Here is a 22,333-nt window from a genome sequence, read left to right as displayed (position 1 = left end):
TGTCACCTCAAGCCCGAGGGGTTAGCTAAAGAATTCGAGTGCACTGTCTATATCCATTTGTGCATCCTGCATTGTTGTTGGAATAGCTCGGCTCTCTGCTCGGTGCTCCCGATATCTCTCAATGCAAGGCTGCCCACCAGCAGCTTGGCTAGATGACATCATGTCCCTTTAAAAATAAAAAAATAAAAATCGGAAAGACTTCATCAAAGGGCACACTGCATGCATTGCTATTGCTAGTTCAGGAAACAATAGCCAGTGTTAATTGATTTGTTGCCTCCAAATAAATTATTCCCAATAAATCGAAACTTCAGCTCGTCTGCTCAGGAAGGTGATATTCATTCAACCAGTTATGGAACAAACCACCATTTAGTCAGTCAGTTTATTTGCATGCTGCTTTGCCTCCCCACCCCCCCCAAAAAATAATTAATGCTCAAAGCGGTGTACAACAAAGAAACAAGGAAGTGTGTGTTTGAGTATCACACTCTGCCTTTTGGGAGGCAAATTAAAAAGCTCAACAACTCTGAGGTTCACCCCGCCCCCCAACACTCAACAACTATTTGGGCGATTTCTTGATGTCATCAGACCTGTCACGAAATTCTGTTTTATGGCAACGAGGACAAGACAGGCTGTGGTGAGAGTGACGGCCGGTGAATGAGTACTGATTTTATTCTCTGGAATACAGACGTTACCTGAAGGAGTGCTATTTTTAATGTAAATAAGTTTATAGAGAGTTTGTAATTATGTCCGCTTCTTGATGCAGATGTGGCTAACTCTGCTGTCTGGTCTTTCATCGTGATAAAGATTGATTGATTTCCGAAAAAGAGCTCAATAACTTTGGTGTCTGGATTTTTATGGCGGCAACCCTCAAAACTTTCTTTTAGAAAGTACTATTCATACAAATGCTATTCTGGCAACAATCATGCACCTTTTCCTAGAAATAAACTGTGCTGAACTCCATGGGAATTGTACAGGATTGTGCTGTAAGGGAATTGGGTCTTTGCCAAGAAGGTGGTGCAAACAATTGGGCAGAATGTGATGAAAATGCTGTGGATCCCTAATGATCTGATAAGCATGACCCGCTTTACACTGTATTATCCTTTGAAGAATAAAACAAGATAATGCATCACACACCTTTTTATTTAAGAATTATATCATACTGAGTAAACGAAATTTAAAAAAAGTAATTCAACTTCATAAGAAAACTGCTATAAGAAAATCTTGCAAAATAATGGCTTCACTTACATTATAAAACATTACTTTAGCATATTCTAAACTCAGTATGTTCTCTCACTGCAGGATAAAAAAGGGGGTGGTTTTATCTGTCTATCTATCTATCTCCATGAAACTGTATACATTTCTGAATAAAAAGTTTGCATGTTTATTCATTTTGCATACTTTCCAAACTTTTGAGAACCCAAGGAAAAAAACGATCAGCCAAAATGTTTTGGCAAGATAACTGTGCACATTGTTTAATGCTTTACTATCTTGGAAAATATAAGCTGTGAGGGTATTTGGGCTTTCCAAACTGGCTACAGTCTGTGTATAGTAACTCCATAAGAATGCTTTTACATAATTCAGTAAGGATAGGTTTTATATATCTTATATATGTAAGGTAGGTAAAAGTAAAGGACCCCTGGACGGTTAGGTCCAGTCAAAGGCGACTATGGGGTGCGGTGCTCATCTCGCTTTCAGGCCGAGGGAGATGGCGTTTGTCCACAGATAGCTTTCCAGATCATGTGGCCAGCATGACTAAACCACTTCTGGCGCAACAGAACACTGTTACATATACATGTAATGATGTGCAGAAAGAGTCCCAATATTGCAAGAGTTTTCCCCATAGTTTCCAGCAATTGGTATTTAGAAGTATTGGTGCTTCCAACTGGTTATGTGATTTGTTATGATTCTGTCAATGGAGTCAGATGTGTTCTGTGATTTGATGGTAGCTGGGATGAGAACACATGGGGAGGGATGCAATTTCAAATATGTTTTACTGAATCTAAAAGGGCAAGTTCTGTGTATGCATCTTATCTCCCTCTGGACCTGTGGCACCACCTCTTCCCTTTCCCCACCCTGGCACCTCCATTCCCCTCTGCTTGGTCTCCCAGCTTGCTGTTCTTTCCCTTCTACCCTCTCAGTTGCTCCACATTCTATGCAACTGCTCAGGAGTTGGTCTGAGCTAAGAATACCACATGGAATGTAAACAGGAAGTGGGAAAGTGTGTCACTCTACACAGTTCAACTCTATGTACTTTTCAAGGGTAACAAAATGGTCCCTGCCCACCTCATAACAGAAGAAACAGTGAGGAGGGAAAGGGGGTGCTCAGAGGTTTTGTGGATGCCAGGAGAAGTTCTCAAGGATGCCCTTGAGTCTATGTGCTTGCTGGCCATTTACTCATTGATCACTTGCTCACTACTACTACTATTACAATTATTATTATTAAAAATGGTAAATTAGGGCATAATGTCAAGTCTGGTTTTCCAATAATACAATCTGGTTTTTAAGCAATGTTGATCACCTCTTTTATGAAATGTACGGCCTTTGAATTCCTCAGTAGCACAGTCCCCACCTCCCACCCCAGTGACAACAGCAGAATATCGTCTTCAACTCTTTCCTTAGCAAAAGGTCTTGAATCCATGCCAGGAAAGTTTGGGGGGTGGGGGGGGGGGAAGGCTTGACAGATCAGAGTCCATAGTGTTTATTCACTCCCTTTCCAAACCAATCCCTGAAGGAATCCGACTTCCCCCCGCCTCCGCTTTATATAATGAAGTGAAACTCAAGCAGCAGGAGGTTGCCACAAAAGTTATAAAAGCATTTCTCCTGGCACGACATTTACTAGTACAGACAGATGCCACTCATTCAGTCTGTTTGGTAGGAGTGGGAATTGAGTTAGGCAGAGGATTAAACTGACTGTCAGTCACAGCCATCCTTGACTAGTACACGGAGAAACCACCGATGACAGGGAACACTCAAGACTCAGCGAACCTAACAGAAAACAATAGGTTTATTCACGACAAGCAAGGGAGTCTCCCTGCAGTGCAGCGGTTTAATATGCACCAGTTACAAGTGACATGATGATCAAACGGCTTTCTGTCCCGCTGACACTACTTCTGGCATGGCTCCGGGTATGCAAGCAAGTTGTAACAGCAGCCCGATTGGAAAGGAAGAGCTTTCGACTCGAATTTCTTGAGGACGATTGGAGGATTTGTTGGCTGGGTAATGGGATATGCCTCTTTTCATCTGCACAGCTTTGGCTTGACTCTTCCAAGGATAGTGGTTACCAGAAGTTTGTAAAAGAGTAAAAAATTTAAAAATCCATTGGATTAAAAAAGAAAGAAAATCCTTTTAATGTCAGCTAAGTGAAAACAGCATGCCCAGTTCATGACATGCAGTAAATTCTGATTGCCATCAGCAGTCCCTCTATTGCCACCCTTAGCAAAGTCATCAATGTGGATAGGCCTTGAGTGTCATTGGGCAAGGCCCCTGCCCTATCATTAGGCGGAGTGAGGGGGCAGATGCTGACGTGTGGAGATGGAGCAGGGCTGCATGAGCCACATGGCCTGCCCAAGTGCCCTAAGCTGCTCTCGAGTACAGTGGTTATGGATTCAGTCTCACTGCTAGTGTTAAAGAAAAATCCGCTGCCAAACTGGCCACTGTTTATACACAGAACGGGAAAGGCAGCATGGTGTCCCTTCACCACAGGCAGCAAAATATCTTACTTTTAAGTTTATTCGAGAGTCTTTGGGGATAAACATTATCCAAAGTATTTCCAAAATTCCAAGCACTGGATCACATGCTTACTAATGCTCTCAAAGAACTCTTGAAATTTAGTGAGACCAGACTTACCTTTGCAGAAACCATGCTGATTCTTCAATGAGACTTGTTCTTCTTGTTGGGCCTGTTAAGAATCTGATACCTAATCCAAAATATTTGCGTAGATCTCTTAGTCTGCTGTAATACAATGCTTTGTTGAGTTGTACCAGAATAATAAATTCAATAAATAATAACAACAACGATTAAAAATGGTTCTCCTTAGTAATTCTTTGAGAGAGATGATGGTCAATAAGACATTTGACTTTCTTCAGGGAGACTTGTGCTCAAATCCATACACAGCTATCAAAAATCAATAGGTGACTTCAGCTTTCTGCACTTTCTTCTTGAGTTTGCTGTGGAGATGAGCAAGACAAGAATGGACAACATTTTGCCATTACTTTAGCTTCTGTAAATTAAGACCTTTGTGGCTAAAAGGCAGGCCTAGATCCGACGGGCACAAAGTTACAGGAGGACAGATTTCAGGTGAACATAGAATCATAGCATTGCAGAGTTGGAAGGGACCATGGGGGTCATCTAATCCTACTCCCTGCAATGCAGGAATCTTTTGCCCAATGTGAGGCTCAACCCCACAACTTAAGAGTCTCCTGCTCTACTGAGCTATCATGAGGAGAAACATATTAATGGGAAGAGCAGTTTGACAATGGAAGCAATTACCCAGAGGGATGGTGGATGCTCTCTCTCAAGAACTGGCTATCCATCTTTTAGGACTGCTCAAGCTCTGGAATTCCTCAATTGAATGGGGGCTTGGGCTGGATTGCCTACAGATCCCGCTCCCTCCAACTCTATGATTGATTTACAATCTAATGCTTTTTGATGCTGAAATGTTATATTAAAAATGCCTACTCTGAATGAAATTCCAAGTCCATAATATATGCCCAGTCTCAGTGTATGCTCTTTTGCTGTCTGTGACTAATGGATGTTCTACATTTGCGAAAAGCATAAATGCAAAGAAGAGCAAGCTTTCGAGTGAAGCAGGGAAAACCAAGATGGCACAGTAATGAAGAGGCTTATTTGCATCTCCATGGGCACAAATTCTATCAGGAGCTTCGTGGGCTCTGTTTTGGCTGCAGCGTTTTGGGAGAATTCATTGGATTTCTTATGTTTGCATTGTCTGTGTGTGTAATGGTAGTCTAAGGTTACATGTTTATTAAAAGAAAATCTATAGGGCTTAGCCAAAATATGATCATCTCAGATAAAAGCTGATTCATTTTGGCCCAAGGGCAGAATCACTGAAATAAATCCCACTAAGCGCTCAAAATCAGGGAGAATCAAAGCTACAAATCTGGCAGGCAAGAGTATTAATCTAGCAGTGCTATATATGTTGCATTATAGTGAGGATTTTAATGTGTTCATTCCTTGCGAGGAAAAAACAAACCCCACACATCTGCTTTACATTAGGCCTGCAGAGAAGAGTTAAGTTGATTTCAACCACACTGTAGGCACAGAAAACCAATAAATGGTTTCTGGGCCTCTCTCAAAATAACTTCTGATAAGAGCACATCAGCAATTATTCTTGAGCTGCTAGTTTGAGAGCCTAAATATAACATAGGGAGCAAGCAGAAAAGCAGAGTTTTCAAAATCACAACAGAGCCAAAGCTTGAACTCCTTGGAAACTGGTGAATTCCACAATGCGTTGGGAAGCCTCCAGTAACACAGCAGCGCCACCATGGCACCAAATGCCTCTGGGCATGCACAGATTGCATTGCTGAGGACTTGGAGGCTTATGGAATCCACTGGATTCCTACATCTTTGCCACCAGAATAGGAGCTTCCAGAATCTAAAACAGATCTTCAGGGGGTTAGGGGAAACGAGTTAAACCTACTGGGTCCATGCATCTCTGTTAAAAGCACAGCACAATCAAAGCAGAAATCCTACATTTCCACTCAGGTATTTCATGGGCAGATGGGCATTTCTTATCATGTAAGTATACTTTTGTGTTAGCGGAGAAAATAGTATGATGTGTTAAGCTTGTAAGTAAGGATGAATGCATCCACATAGTTGTTTCTCTCTGTTTCTCATTTTTAAGCTTGGTCCTCCCCATTTCTGCATTTGTTTCTTGAAAAACTGTTTTAAAGTCTGTATGAAAATTGATATGTGTTCTTAGGCACATGTATTGCATATTTCAAACGCAATTTTGCATAGCATGTATGCCTTTTTTCCAAACAATTTCCCCTTGGACAGAATGCATTTATGTATGTTATTGCCACTAATGCATGCATTTGTGTGAGCACTTTCCCCTAATATATACATTTTTGTGGCCATTCTTTGGTTGAAGCAGTGCACTGCAAAATTCGGGAAAGTGCAAATGTTGTGATGTTGAGGTTCACCATTGGTTCAAGAAATGCAATTTTTGTAGTTTCGCAAATTACCATTTCATGAAACAATGCACAAACCAAAACACACCTCTCCTTTGAAATTCACACTTCTCCGAAGTATTTTCTGGAGAAGTATTTTTTGGGGGGAGGGATAAACTGATTTATTTGGGGCAAATCAAAAATTCAGCCTAGAATTCCTAGCCTCACTTCTCTCTTTCTCAAGTGCTCTCACAACAAGGTTTTTAAAAGAAATAAGAAACAGCCTGTGTTGCATGGATAAACATAACTTACTGGAATTTTAATGGAGAGAGACAGTTGAAAATAATGATCCTTTGATTCTATACATTACGAATAACTATAGCAAACAATCTTATAACTAGTGAACCACATACCCATTAGGGTCACTTTATTACAGTTTGAATATGATGACAGTTTCTATTGCTCGGTTTCGAAAATGGTTCCAATTAGAGCTCTCTTTATTCACATATAGTTCACTGAAACAACATTCTTTGGACATGGAAGCACATTTGCTTAGTACTTAAACACTTCTGAACAATCCCCTCCCCCAAGTAAAAATAAATAAATTAAGGCCACATGTAAATCTTTTCATTAAATGTGATCTGTTTTGCTTCAGCATAGCCTGTCATACAAAAGAAGGATGAGAATTAATGTGGTGTAGTGGTTAGAGGCGCTGGGTTAGGACTAGGAAGATTTAAGTTTGAATTCTCACTCAGCCATATGATCACCAAGGCTGTAATCCTATCTCTGGGAGTAGGCCCCATTGAATTTACCACAGAAAACGCCCGTTCTTGTGTTGCCACTCTCCAGACCTCTCATGGAGGAGGCACATGAAGAAGGGCCTCAGATGATGATTGCAGGTTCCAGGCCAGTTCATATGGAGAGAGGAAGTCCTTGAAATTCAGTTCCCCACCCCCCCACCCTGCCTTACAGCAAGTCTCAAATTGGTTTAACTTAAAAAAATTCAGTTGTCAGGCTTCGGGGAATAAGATCCCTCCCCTGGTGGCAGCAAAGAAGCAGATAAAAAAGAAAGAAAGAATGTTGTTGTTGTTTAGTCATTTAGTCGTGTCCGACTCTTTGTGACCCCATGGACCAGAGCACGCCAGGCACATCTGTCTTCCACTGCCTCCCGCAGTTTGGACAAACTCATGCTGGTAGCTTCAAGAACACTGTCCAACCATCTCGTCCTCTGTCGTCCCCTTCTCCTTGTGCCCTCAATCTTTCCCAACATCAGGGTCTTTTCCAGGGAGTCTTCTCTTCTCATGATGTGGCCAAAGTACTGGATCCTCAGCTTCACGATCTGTCCTTCCAGTGAGCACTCAGGGCTGATTTCCTTAAGAATGGATAGGTTTGATCTTCTAGCAGTCCATGGGACTCTCAAGAGTCTCCTCCAGCATCATAATTCAAAAGCATCAATACTTCGGCGATCAGCCTTCTTTATGGTCCAGAATAGTTCTTACCAATTTTGTTGTTGTTTATTCGTGTCCGACTCTTTGTGACCCCGTGGACCAGAGCATGCCAGGCACTCCTGTCTTCTCTTACCAGAGACAAAGAAATGCAGTCCCACTCTAGAAATGGTGTTGCTCCAAGTAAAGTCCCACCCCAACCTTCGTCTCCCCTATTCTATGTCAGTCCTGCATCTGCTAATCTGAGCCTTCTGCCTCTGAGCTCTCTGTTCTACTACCCTCAGTGCTGGTCCTGGGAGAAGGGGTGTGTGTCCAGGAATGCTTTCCAAGGACACTGAGTCTGTCAGCTGTCTCTCCCCCGGTGTTTCTACTTCTTCCTGCTTTCCTCTTCCAATATTTCCCAGCTTCTGCCCTCTGCAGCCTCTGAATTATGCCCTTCTGCAAACCACTGATCTAAATCTATACTGTCCTCCTGTTCTCGGGAAGGTTTGGGAGAAGGGAGGGCAGCCCCCACTATTCCTCCTCAGTCCAGCCCCTAACACCAGTACATTTCAATGACAATCAATTAAATATAAGGAAAAGGGGGGGGGGAGCCACCACTGCAGTGTCTGCTAAACCGCTACAAAAATAATTGTCACAATAATGAGAACCAGCAGCATAAGCATTAAAATGGATCAGACTAAAAAATACCCATTGGGAACAGCAACAAAAGTGCTAAAACCATTTGCAGTCCCAGAAATAAAAGGAAGGTCTTCAGCTGGCCTGAAAACTGATGTTTATGCAGACATCTGGTGAGCTTCTTAAGGGATAGCATTTCATAAGGGGCAGAGGGAGGGGGTGATATTTTTGGATGGAAATGCCCACCATCCTTTACAGTTGGGGCTGTTGGAGTTAGAATACATGACAAATACTGTGTTGGCTATCCCTGGAGTAGGAATTTCTCTAGGGGAAATATGATACTGAATAGCTATGCATTACTGTAGCTATGCATGCATTCTGGAATAGTCATAAATGACAAAATGGCCCCTGATGGTATAAGCTTCATGTATGTTAAAGCTTAAATTTGTATGGGAAATTATTTAAATGGGATGTTGCCAAAACATTTGTTTGATGCTGTATTAAGGATACACCTTTAAATACTTTGGGGTGGGGTTGGGGACAGCTGCTTCATATTATCCACAGTACATGTTCCAAGAACAACTGAGGGCTTTTGTTTTTACAGTGTACCCTATATATGTAGGGTTTGCAGCTTCAATGTAAAGTGGAGCCTCATGGAATTGTTTGTTTTGGGGAAAGTTCACATTATCCATTGCCGTTGATTTAGTTCTGAAGCCCGGTTTCCAGTAAACCAACCCAAGAAGTTTGATGAGAGCTGTTCCTGTGAAATAAAATTTATGAGAAAGGGAGGCACAGGGCAATCCAACTGTAACTACAGATAGCAAGAAGCCACATTTTTGGAGCATAACTGATGAGGATAAAGGTGCACTAGGATGAAGGTATCTTTTTATCTTTTCACTTTTCTCACCTGCTGAAAGAAAGTAGATGCACCATAGCCATGTAAAACCTAACAGATGCTCACTTTGTCTTCAATGGAGGCATTTGTAGCAGGAAGGGACCTCTTTTAGAAGAAGAAAACTCTGATAGAAGTAGGGTGATTCTACTGTGCTCAAACAATACAGAACGTGTACATCACTCAAGCTCTCATAATTTAAATGACTTGCTGTTGAACGTGCCAACAGATGGCACTGACAATGATTGCATTTGAAATGACATCCTGCAACATGGAAATCTTGTGATGTTAGATTGGAGAGGGCTCATTCAAACATAAAATCCACAAACCAGCTGCAACACAGGGATCAAGGGACACAGGTGTGAACTGGTCCTCTTTTTAAATTATTATTACATCCAAAGACTGCAGGAGCACTAAAATAAACAGGAGCAGGTCCTTTTGCCATGGCCTGCATCCGTTTAAAGTAGCTACTATTTTTCACGTCATTATTTGAGATTTGCAATCTAGCCCTACAGAAGGGATGAAAAAGGTGTAAGACTACAACTCCCATCATCCGTGACCATTGGCTGTGCTGGCACCAACTGATGGGAACTGGAGTGTAACAATACCTGGAGAACCACTGCTTCCCTCTTTCTGCCTTAAGGGATCAGGTCCCAGGAATAAAAGACAATAAATGGATCCTGCTTTCTCGATGCAATCTTATGCATGCCTGCTTAGAACTACCGTATTTTTCGCTCTATAAGACTTACTTTTTCCCTCCTAAAAAGTAAGGGGAAATGTGTGTGCGTCTTATGGAGCAAATGCAGGCTGTGCAGCTATCCCTGAAGCCAGAACAGCAAGAGGGATTGCTGCTTTCGCTGCACAGCGATCCCTCTTGCTGTTCTGGCTTCTGAGATTCAGAATATTTTTTTTCTTGTTTTCCTCCTCCAAAAACTAGGTGTGTCTTGTGGTCTGGTGCGTCTTATAGAGCGAAAAATACGGTATTTCCAGTGCAGCTTACCCACAGGTAAGTGGAAATAGGTATGGAACTGCAGTCTGCATTAAAGGGCCCTCAGGCATGTGAGGCAATGAAATATATCTAAAAGAGGCAGATAAGAGCAAATGTTGTGTACAAGTGTGCTTGTGTTTGTTCGTCCATTGTGAAGTGCTCAGCAAACAAAGGAAATGAATTCAATTAATGTTAAATTCACCTTGATCTATGTGGCAGTTGACAGCAATTTTATCACTCGCTTTCCAGTTCTCTCTCTTTTTATGTCTCACTTCTGATTTGGTGTTGTGTGATAACAAGAAACGAAGATGGAACACCGGGCCACAAAATGTACAGAGGAGCTTTCCATCTCTCTTGTGGTGGGTGGGGCTGCTTCCAAGTTTTCTTCGATGCCCTGTGGGTTTCGTTCTCGTATTCTTTCCATTCTTTTATTAGGCAGCAATCACAAAGGGTATTTATAGAACTTTATTATGAGAACTTTCCGGAAGAGCCAAACAGAGTTCTCTCCCCCACAACCTGCTTTCTTTGCCACAGTGTGGAATATACAGGCTTATTTTACATAATCAGAAATAGATGTAAGGAAACACCCTGTGGTTCTCCATTGCTGGGGCAGAAAGTGGGGGTGCTTTAAAGGTACAGACAAAATGAAAGAGCTTAAAGACCTAGACAAGATGTAGGTGTTTTTTAAAAAATGGACCAAATAAGTTTCTATGCAGCCCATCTCTTTTGCTTAATAGCATCTTATGAGGCTGTCAAATGCCTTCAGCTTCAAAGCATCTTAAGCACTTCACCATGGACATGAGTCAGTAGGAAAGAAGGGTGAAATAGAGTGCTATAGACAGATTTTTTTTCCTGAGGTACCAGAAAAAGGGCCTGGCCTAGTACTAAAACAAGAGGTGGGGGTGGGGGAGAGAAGCTGCCCACAGTGAAGGGGAAAGTATGTTTTCTTTAAAGAATGTCTCTAGGTAGGCCATTTATAAACTCACCTGCCACCTTTTGACAGCCAGGTTTTGCTTTGCTTGCTCTTTTATTTTTTAAAAAACTGAAGATTGAGCTAAATGCATTGTGATTGGGCCTCTAGGGCAAGGAACCAAAGTAATGAAAGTACAACTAGATGAAAGGACAGAAAGCCAGAGGGAAAATAAACTATATCCACACACACACACACCACTTTAGAAAGAATTCCAGAGCTTTTCCTAAAAAATGCCCACAAGGGAAAAGGCAGAGACAAGGAACTTATATTTTTGTAGTTAACATTCTGTATTGTTCATGCTCTGCTGTCTGACACTTTTAAATTGCATCTGAGATAAGGGGATTTCACCCAGTTGCTGCGTTCAATTGGTACTTGCCCTGAATGCTTTTGAACATTCAAGGGGTGTGGTTCTGAATCATAGCACTGGACTTGCCCCTTGAGGTAGCACAAGAAGCATGATCAGTAAACGGGAGCGCAAGTACAAATAAATGAAACTGAGTGCCATCACTTCAGACTGAAAATCCTGTTCACCTGCAACACTCTGAAATGAGGTGACTGGAGGAACTTCGATTCCACAGTGCTCAACCTACAAAGCACACAGTTGTAAGGAATATGTCTAGCTCTGAGTGTGAGCAAGCACTGGGCCATTAAAGCACAAAGAAAACAAAGCACACAATGTCAGAAGAGAACAGAATTTATTCTGAAAGACACACAGGGAAGGGGAATCTGTGGCCTTCCAGATGTTTGTTGGGTTACAACTTATATTAATCTTACTGTTAAACCATGCTGACTGCGGCTGAAGAGTCTTGGGAGCACATCTAGAGGGCTACAGCTTCTCCATTCTTGCTATAATACAAAAAGCTGGGTGCAATAATTGCTATGTGCTTACAATGAACACACATTCTAGAAACGCACACGTGAACGAGCTGCACAAAAATGCACACATCGCCACATTCCAAAGATTTTGCAGCCGAGTGACAGTTCACACCCTTTTTTTTACACCTCTTTTCATACAGCTAATCGGAAACTCTGGGGCTATTTTCCCATGGAACACCAAACCTTTCTGGTATGCACACTCCTTGGACTGATTTCTTTTAACACCTGAAAGCAACTGCCTTTCATAAATACTGCATGGCTGCCTTGCGCATGCAGATGACTGCCTGCAGAAACAGCTCATGGAACTGGGACACTCCACTGAATGCACCATGTATTCACATATCCCTTGAAACAACAAACAGCAACAGATCAATGTGTATTTGCACACAAACCATGTTTTCGGGTTGCTAATTCCAACGAGACTGTCTACTGGAATGGGTCTGCAAGGATACTTTATGCAAGACTGAAGAATAGAAACCAAATTTAGTTTTCCACCATACTACATAGCAACAGAGGGACCTGCAGCCTTCCAGATGTTGCTGAAGATAGTAAGTGGTCCTTAAATGGAAATAACGACTCCCACCATCCCTGACCACTGGCCATGTTGGCTGGGATGGGTGTTCTGCCACATCTGGACCACTGCAGGTCTTCCACTGGTACCAGTAGAATGTTAAATGCTGCACTTCGTCCTGGCAGCTAAAGGTTTTTTACATCTAAGGGGTAGAGTTAAATTTTGTGGTCGAGAGCTACAAGTGACCTTTTCATTTTTCCTGTCTTATATACGAAAGGGAAGTCGAAGCTCACTTCAGTATGCCTGTACAACAAAATGCTTTTTTTCTAGAGCAGCCTTTCTCAACCTGTGGGTCCCCAGATGTTGTTGAGCTACAACTCCCATCACCCCTAGCTAGCAAGGCCAGAGCTCAGGGATGATGGGAGTTGTAGTCCAACATCATCTGGGGACTCACAGGTTGAGAACGGCTGTATCTAGAGGCTTCAATGTGAAGAGTACCAAAACAGCTGGAACAACAGCATTCCAATCTGTGTCACACATTCACAAAGCACTCAACAGAGGTGAACCATTCTACGTTGAAGTACATAAGGGTAGAGTTTCAGAAGAAAGCAGTATGTTGGACTCTGATGTCAGCTCTCAACCCAGCTAAAAGTTATCCTTTATGGAGTTGTCTGTATTTCAAAGACAATTTCTCTGAAATCCCACGACCAAAAGAACGAAATCTTATGGTTGCAGTTGAAAGGTTGATGCGGAGTTGTGTAGCATCAACCTTGTGCCAGTCCGCTCTTCTGTGCAGTCCTAATAATGTGACCAGAATTACATCCCACTGTCATAGTGCTGAAGCGGAGATCTAGCTGCTGAGATGTAGCCAAAGGAAGAGAGTACCAGCCTTGTACAAAAACATGCTTCTGTGCATGGGACCCATCTTTGTTTGAATAAAAATATTGTCTAATATTATCCAAGGGCAGGTCTAGCATTTGGAAATTCTAACTGGGGGATCAGTGTCAGAACAAATCCTACATTCAAAAAAATGCCCCCCTTTACTTCTTCCCTCGTCACACGCAGGCCTTAGATCTGGACCTTAATTATGCTTAGAGGAGACTCAATACAACAATGGAACTTAAAATATAGTTACCAGTGAAGTCCCACTAGCTTTAATGGGTTTCTCCTAAGCATAACAAAGTCTAGATCAGAGCTTTCCAAACTTTTCATGTTGGTGACACACTTTTTAGACATGCATCATTTTGCGACACAGTAATTCAGTTTTACTAGCAAACTGGAGGTTAAACTAACACCTCACGCAACACACCTACACACTGCAGCCGACACACTAACGTGCTGCGACACACAATTTGGAAAGCTCTGGTCTAGATCCACCTCATTTTAAAAGAAGCAGCGAGAACTAGGTGAGGCCTCGTTTTGAATTCTATCATCCTTTCCACTCTGTTCTGTTTGGCACTTGAAGGAGGGGTTTAAAGGTACCAAAAGCATTTTGAAATTCTTTCTGTTACTGGGGAGTAACACAAACTCAGCTGGTACCTTTGACAGAGACAGACACCTGAGGGAGTATGCAACAGATGGTTAGAGTGAGGGAGGTCTAGCAATGTTGGATCTTGTGTATGAAAGAGGGTTGTCCATCCCAAGCAGTCCTGGAAACAAAGTTATACAATATACTTTCAAGTGTCTGTATTATCTTCTAAAACTAGGAATAAAGTATGGTGTGCTGTGGAAAAAATTACATATTAGCTCTAGTCAAGTGATATTTTATTGTTGTATATTATGCTTTACAAGTTTGACTGAAGCTCATTAAAAGCACTATAAAATTATACCCCAACATGTAAGAAATTAACTGCATGACATAAAGCATAGATAACAAAGGGTGATGGGAGACAGACGGAAAGGGGAAAAGCCAAGACAGAATCTACAAAAATGGGTAGTCTAATACTGATTAAAACTAGGAAATAATTTGCTTGGAGGTGGGAGGGTAAGTGTGGAGTTGGTGGGGCAATAAGTCAGCAATTCATCACTTTTGAGAACAGTTTGGTGTAGATCAACAGTGCACCACCAATACACAGGTTTGTTACATATAGATGCAGCTAATGCAGAAAAACAAGTTGATATTACGTGTAACAGAATTAAACTAGGCTACAATAAAGCAGTACACCAGTTTGTACTGCAGCCTTGGCACTTAGTGGCGGGATCATATTTGGTTTAGCAGAAGTGATATGATATGCAGGACTCAATTTGTTGTGGAGTTTAATATTTTGTTTTTGTTTTGGTCTTTTTCTTAAAAAAACAACCCTACATTATCCCTTTGAACCTTTCACATTTTACAGTACAGCTACTGATTGTCAACATTACTCTTGTAATAATAATAATAATAATAAGATACTGTTACAAAAAATATTACAGCAATTGTTTGGAAAGAAGATAATAAGAAGCAATCAATGGCTACTAATCTAACGCATTTAGTGATGGCCAAAGCAAAGTTCAATGTTTAAAGGGAATTATAGGCCAAGCTTCATAGCTATTATTGAAACATAGTATCAAACAGTATTTCCTTTTTAAAAGCAGCACTAGATCCTAAATTTGAAGGTCTACAAACTGCCTGGCCATCTTTTCTAGAAGGACAAATTTACATGATTTGTGTAAGCAAAATTTTACCATGATTCAGATTTAAGATGAAAACAACACCACTTTCAAGTGATTAAAATGAGTAGCCACCTCCCGCTATCCATACAACCTTACCCTTAAAAACATTCCTTCTTGTTATATAAACGTATATATATAAAAAACTTAACTGAAACTCTTTTCTCATCAAAAATTTAAACACCACCCTGGAGGGAGTTGGTTTATTATTTTTTTCTTTTTTGAAGAGACTACACTGTCATTTACATTATACATATGTATGCAATAGACATTTTAATAATATGGAATAACACTTTAAAATTAACTGTTTGTAAAATATTTTACAAAGACATCATTAAATGGTGCTTATTACATATTAACAGCATGTAAGGATATTCACTTGTTTGAACATGTACACATCCCTCCCTCCCTCCCCCATTTAAACTACTATGAAACACCAAACATTGGTGTATGCGGTTCTAAAAATCCTCAGATAAAAATCCAATACAATGTTTTCCATTTTTAAAAACAAAGCTTAAAATATCCTTTTTTTTTGTTACAAGGATCATCTCTCTCTAATTTTGAACTAAAATAATTTTTCAGTTTTTTCATCTCTTGAACAAAGACATTTAAAGTGAATTCACATACACATAGAAAGATAGCTTTTTCTTTTTAGAGTGCAATCATCAGGGATATTTAACATGAACAGACCCTCTTCCCACTGGAACGGTTGAAAAACAGCAGCCAATCAAAATTTGACCCTCAGTGTAGAAATTTTATTTTACAAAAGTAAACTTTAGTACTATTTGCTACTGAGACATTGCTTTCCGCTGGTTTTTAAAATTAACCTATCTCAATAACCACTTTAAATGGAAGTATTTGCATAGAGCAGCCTTGTACTTTTTTTTTTTTTTAAGAGACCATTTGACAAGTGTTGTAACACAAGATAAGGCACATGTTTTCAGTATTTGAAATTCAGAGCTAATTCCGAGGAGACAATTTTCTCCTAAAAGGTTTCTGTTTTTACCCTGTTCTACCTGAAGAATGCAGAAAAGCAACAAAACACAAAATCAAAAATCCCAGTCTTTTAACAAAGTAAAAACTCTGCACATATAGAATAATATCAAATTCTAAAGAAAAAACAATATACATTTAATAGAGAAGGAATACACTGCTTATAGGTCTCTAGCTTTTTAAAAACAAACCAAAGTAATCACTAAATAGTCACAAAGTAAATATGATTTGTTCTTACAGTGAATCTCCTTTTTCCTAACAAGCTCCTTTCTGAAATAAGGTAGCAAAGTTGTGAGGCACTTAAGGCTAACTGTAAAGGAGGAATGCAACAGATTTGGTTGTACAAAACCTAAAACTGTGTATCAAACCCTTGTATTAAACGGTCTACTAAAGTGCTAGAACCTGACATGTAAAGTAAAAGGATAAGCTGAAAAACTACTAAATAAAGTTAGCTGAAGAAAAGACATAAAAAATTGAGTGCTTCACTTGCTCCTCTATTTAGAACATGGCTTTTTAAAAGGCCTAAAATAACCTAAGATTAACTATCTTATACCATTCCAAATAAGATCGTCGAAAGTGCCCATTTTATCTGCTAAACATAAAACCATTTGCCTTATCTTATGTTCTACAATGTGATGCAGTAATATTGCAATAGTGCATATTTTCACACTCACTGAAAATTACATGTGCACACTTTTAGGCCACGATTACAGCTCCAACTTCCACCTATAAATATTAGGTTTGGGATGACAAATCCTATATGCATGCGTTTTAAGTGCAATCACACATGATTTTCAATCTCTGTTCAATAATCCAGTCCTGATCTCTTTCTCTATATGACTTTGTTCTTGAACTACATAAAACCACTGGATGCCAAATCAGAGAAAGATCTGGATTCTGCTGGATGATGAAGAGGCTGAAGATGTGTTCCAGGCTGGGTGTTGACAACATCTAATTGCGGTGGATATGCATCATTCATATTTCCTCCATTAAAACTATTCTGGAACTAGAAAAAAAAGGCAAGGTCTTATTAAAGATAAATTGCTTTCTTCTTAACACTGCTAATTTATATCCAGGTACAGAATAAATGATCCTGCATGCAGTATCCTAATTTCACTGCTTAAGCAGAAACTATTTGATCCCAGTTAAGCTAGTTGCACTCGGGTCCTTTGGGAGCCAATGTGAAAAGTTATTTCAATGAAAACTAAATGCAACTTATCCCAACACCTGTAAAATACGTAACACAGAATCTTAATGGGACACATTTAACAGGTAGTGGAAAGGACAACTGTTTTCTTTCCCAGCTACCTGAAATGATTCTTGCCTAGCATGAAAGATTGGTTTCTGCTGAATGAAGAGAAAAGATTTCATTTCCCCCATTTCTTTTTAAGCCTCTCCATATAATACAGGTATGTGTGGTGTGTTTGTGTGTGTGTGTGTTTAAAAAACAACTTATGGTTTTCATCTTCCTAGCATAGTATCTACCTAATATCTGCTCAAGCAGGCCTGTTTCATCCCCCTCACCCTCCACCCCACCTCACCTAAAGAGGATACCCTCAACAGTCCATAGGTGCTGGATGCTGACAGCATGAGCAAGCTCATTGGAGGTTTTATAATTTCCTTTCTAAAAGTACAAACTAATATAATTCTGCATACTTTGGCAGTCTACCAAGTATGTGGAACATAACCTAATTTTAGGGTATTCCATTTCAATGCCAAATTATTAGAAGTTATTAATTTGCTCTTAAAAATTTCATAAAATTTATGAATTCTGAATCTTTTGATACATGTTTGCTAAACAGTCTCACGAGTATTTTGCATTTGGCGGCAGCAGATATTCACTGCTATTTAGTGCACTCTGGATTTTGCACTAATTTCCCTTGCCCACCTACCCATGAAAACATTATTTCACAGGCAGCAAAGATCACATTTCAGTCTTTGAATCAAAGATCTAAATTTCACATTTTGTTTCAAGCTCTAACACAGGCAACATCAACAAAAGCAGAAGTAAAACATCTAGCCTGGTTTCCGAATATGCAACATCTTCTGATTGAAGAAGTGTTCTATCAAATAGATTATACACAAGTATCAAATACAAATAACTACATTTCTAACACTATAACTTAGATATGCAGTGTACAATCCTATACATGTCTATTCAGAAATAATACCCATGAGTTCAATGGTACTTATTCCCACATAAATGTGTACACGACTGCAGCCTAAAATATATACCACTATGAACTGCTGCAACCTCTTCAAACCTATTTAGCCATTTGACAGCTCTGAAATCTTTTTGTCAATTGTAGAGAAAAATTACAACAAAATCCAGCACTTGGAAGATAAAGCATATTTTGCATCACTTGATCTGACCACAATTAAATCTCGGCACCTTAACAGGGTTAAGGTCAAAAATTTAATTTATATTTCTGTCAGAATATTTTGGAGCCTGTTTTCTGGATACCCCTAACTTTAGATCTTTCTAGTTTATTTAACGGAAGTTCCACTAGCTCTTGTCTGAATCATTCCTTTCACTGAACTCTTCCTCTTAAGAGTGTTTTCAAGTTCATTTCAGGCCAAAAGCAGATGCTCCAAAAAGCCTGAAGAGAATTCTTCTTAAAATGAGTATAAAGTGCATCAAAAAATTACACATCAGCACCCTCAGAAATGGCTATAAATCATAAAGACAATCCAGCTCTATTAAATGCAACGTTCTACAATGCAATTTTTGTTGAAACATGAATAATCACATGATCCAAATAATTACACCGAGAGGATGTATAATAATAAATACAGGCATTAACAAAAAGTCTCTTTGTGGGATGCATGGTGGATGCGTATGCAAAGGCTAGTGATGTTCTCTTAAAAAGTGGACTTGGATGGCCCCAGAGGAGGTTTTCTAAAAGATCAATAGCACCAACTAAGGCCAACGAAAGTGCAGCCAAGGACTGTGCAAGCATACACTCCAAACTGCCAGAGCATGTTCTACCCCAAGTCATTGACCTTTATAGCAAGAGACCTAAATCCTACAAGCACAAAGCTTTAATGAAGAGTTTCATAGAATGCACAACTTATCATGTCATGGTTTGGCATTATATGCACGAGTAGAGGAGAACCAAGCTTTAGCCTTATGCGCTTCTTTCCTCCTCTTGCGTGCTGGGGTTGTTTTCTTTTTCAGAAATGCAGTGTTTCACAAAATTAACTGGTAACATATTGAATTGATACAAGTCAAATCTAAAAGCAATGTTATCAACAATTTTTTCCAGGTGACTGCTCTTAGAAAAGCACATATTCTGATGCACACAAGCATTCTAAAACTAATGTTTCAGTGCCTTTCCCAACTTTAATATCAAAATTTTATTTGAAACCCACGTTGAAGGTTTTGACTATGAGCAGCAAACACCTGACAAAGATGTTATTTAATCCTGACAGTTCTAAGCCCTCCCCCCCCCCCACATTTTTTCATCAACATGATGGGAGATTGTTCACTGGTATCTGAATGAGCGGAATGGACTTCTGCTTGTGCAGCAAGACTTCTTCTGCCTCTTCTCCCATTTGCAGCCCCCTCCCAAATCTGCTCCAGAGGGTTAAGAAACATCCAGAGGCAGATGAGGGAGGTTCAGGGAACTCCGGGGATGGGGAGGAGAGTAAAGTGAAAGTCCGATCGGGAAAGAGAAAGTCCACTTACACTATACTGAATTTCACCAGGTATGAGGAAGTCAGCCTCTTTGATTTCAATGGATCAAAAGAGAGATGATATTAGGGACGTGGGTGGCACTGTGGGTTAAACCACAGAGGCTAGGACTTGCCAATCAGAAGGTCGGCGGTTCAAATCCCCGCAATAGGGTGAGCTCCCGTTGCTCGGTCCCAGCTTCTGCCAACCTAGCAGTTCAAAAGCACGTCAAAGTGCAAGTAGATAAATAGGTACCGCTCCGGTGGGAAGGTAAACGTTGTTTCTGTGCACTGCTCTGGTTTGCCAGAAGCGGCTTAGTCATGCTGGCCACATGACCTGGAAGCTGTACGCCGGCTCCCTCGGCCAATAAAGTGAGATGAGTGCCACAACCGCAGAGTTGGCCACGACTGGACCTAATGGTCAGGGGTCCCTTTACCTTTTTACACAAATAAAGAAGCTTAAATTTGATAAGATTTCATATGTCATTATTTGTAAGCATCCATTGAGACTTGGAACTGTAAAAAAAAAATAGTTTGTTCAATTCATGTTTACTGAAATGAATAAGAGCAGCATGATTGCTGTTATATTTATTAAGGCAATGTGCAAATTTGACATAATCTAGTTTAATGGCCAGGGATGGTCCCTGTAGCCTCATGCCATTCCCTATCCTGCAGTTTTCCCAACTATCCAACGCTTCCTCTTGCCTAGGTACAAATTAGTTGTGGTCCATGTAGTGAGGGATAGGGAAGGAAACTTCTGGTTGTTGCTGTTGTTGTTATAGCTTATGGGAATTTCACATCCATGGCCATTACACTTGCAGTCCATAATGTTTATTACATGCCAAGTTTGTGTAAACAAGAATAATTCACTGTAGCTTCTGAACAGCACGTTTTCAATGTGATTTTTAAAGATGAATATTTTTGCCACAAGACATGGAGAGTATGGTCAGTGAAGTGGTCTTGGGGGAACTGTCACAAGGGACTTTATACACCAAAGGATGCTACATTTTAGAAATCGATCTAGATCCCAAGGCTGCAGTTGAAGAAGACATAAACTGTTTTTAAAAAATCCTTACAGGATGAATGTGAGTCCTTCTAGAAAACCTCTAGTTTGGAATTTAGATATATGCTCCAAGCTAAGCAAAGAGAATGGCAAACCAAACAAAGGGCTTGTGTGAAAGTTTATTTACATTTGTTGCCTGACACATACTATATGGCACATAAAAGTCTATTTTGGTTTTGAACATTATAGTTCTATAACACTTGTTGGGGACAATTGCCAACTAATGAAAACTACTGTGGATGAAGATTTAGCTGTGGGCTTTGTTACAGGGTCTCAGACTCGGAATTCAAACTTACTGGAGTAAAAAAACAAACAAAAAAGTTTCAATGCATCCTAAAGTAAACCTTCAAGCTGGGTGAGTCAGAGAGCTACTGAATGAGTCAAATATAATAGCTCGAAGGCAGACCCAGCTGCATTTCAAACAATGATGGAAAAATGTCAACTATTACAGCTATGGAAGGATTACAGTTCTAGCCATGCAACACTGTACTGAAAGTTGAAAACATAGCTTTAAGCAGTGGCCAGCTTCTAATATCTTGTAGTGTTTTGATTTTTTTTCATGCATCTACAGCAGTACTTTGCCAGGGGAGGCCATCAGTGGCCCATGTCTACTACTAGATGGGCATCAAGTGCTTGGGCATACTGTAGCCTATTGGACTGACCAATGCAAGCACAGCAGGATCTTGCAAGCATGGCACATAGGAACATGTGGTGGTGATTCTGAGAGCAAGGTTGTAGCATGCAAAGTTGGAGGGGAGGAAAGAAAGAAAGAAAGAAAGAAAGAAAGAAAGAAAGAAAGAAAGAAAGAGAGAGAGATGGAAAACAGGTGATGGACAGACTGAGCAGCAGTGTAAGAGAAAGAAGAGTGTCTGAGGGAGACAAAAAGGAGAAGTGGAAGTTGTTATAAGAGAAGGGAATATATGGCTCTGTCATTTTCTGGCTCTTGTGAATTTTCAGCCCTCTCAAGTAAAATCTGGGAGTAGAAAGTTCGAGAAATCCTGGTCTGCAGCAGCAAGTAACCATTAAGATACATCGACGGGGTTTCGTTTCCTGTGTGTTGTATACAAATTTAACAGAACTGAGGCTAAAATGGTTTAAAGATCAGAAAGTCCAATTTTAGTTCCAAGGCAAGATCCTCTTACAGATCAGCCCATATGAGAGTTTGCCAAGAGAAGCTGCCAGCTGGGGTTGGAAGACTCACCATCAGACCTGACCTACACCAAATAACCATCATCAGCCACATTAGTTTTCTTCTCCTAATGCTGTCCTAAGGAGACATCATAAATGTGTTCTATCCCACAAACTTCTGAATGCCAGTCAAAATTTATTCACAAATAATGTGAAGCCATTAAAGATAATATTGTCCTTCTACACTTATTTCGGTTTTTAAATAATTGTTCTGTATGACTCCGAAAATAATCTGACAGCATTTGATGCTGACCATGTGAACACACTCAAATTATGTAGATATTGTTTAAATCTATTTCTTCCCATGCAAAAGTGCATTAATCATTACTTTAAATATCTA

General features: G+C 40.2%; 1 protein-coding gene across 1 annotated transcript in view; it reads right to left on the bottom strand.

Annotated features, from left to right (window-relative positions):
* Positions 1–14,175: 14,175 nt before the first annotated feature.
* AHR (aryl hydrocarbon receptor) overlaps positions 14,176–22,333 on the bottom strand; it is a 53,294-nt gene continuing 45,136 nt past the window's right edge. Inside the window, exon 11 of the mRNA XM_080974670.1 lies at positions 14,176–17,076. Within this exon, the coding sequence (XP_080830796.1) occupies positions 16,924–17,076 (153 nt within the window). The 3' untranslated portion in view covers positions 14,176–16,923. The remainder of the gene's footprint in view (positions 17,077–22,333) is intronic.

The sequence above is a fragment of the Podarcis pityusensis genome (assembly GCF_964106645.2).
Source record: "Podarcis pityusensis genome assembly, chromosome: 12".
In the NCBI taxonomy this organism is placed as follows: Eukaryota; Metazoa; Chordata; class Lepidosauria; order Squamata; family Lacertidae; genus Podarcis; species Podarcis pityusensis.
The sequence above is the reverse complement of the archived record's forward strand: the minus strand, read 5'-3'. Positions and strand labels throughout refer to the sequence as shown.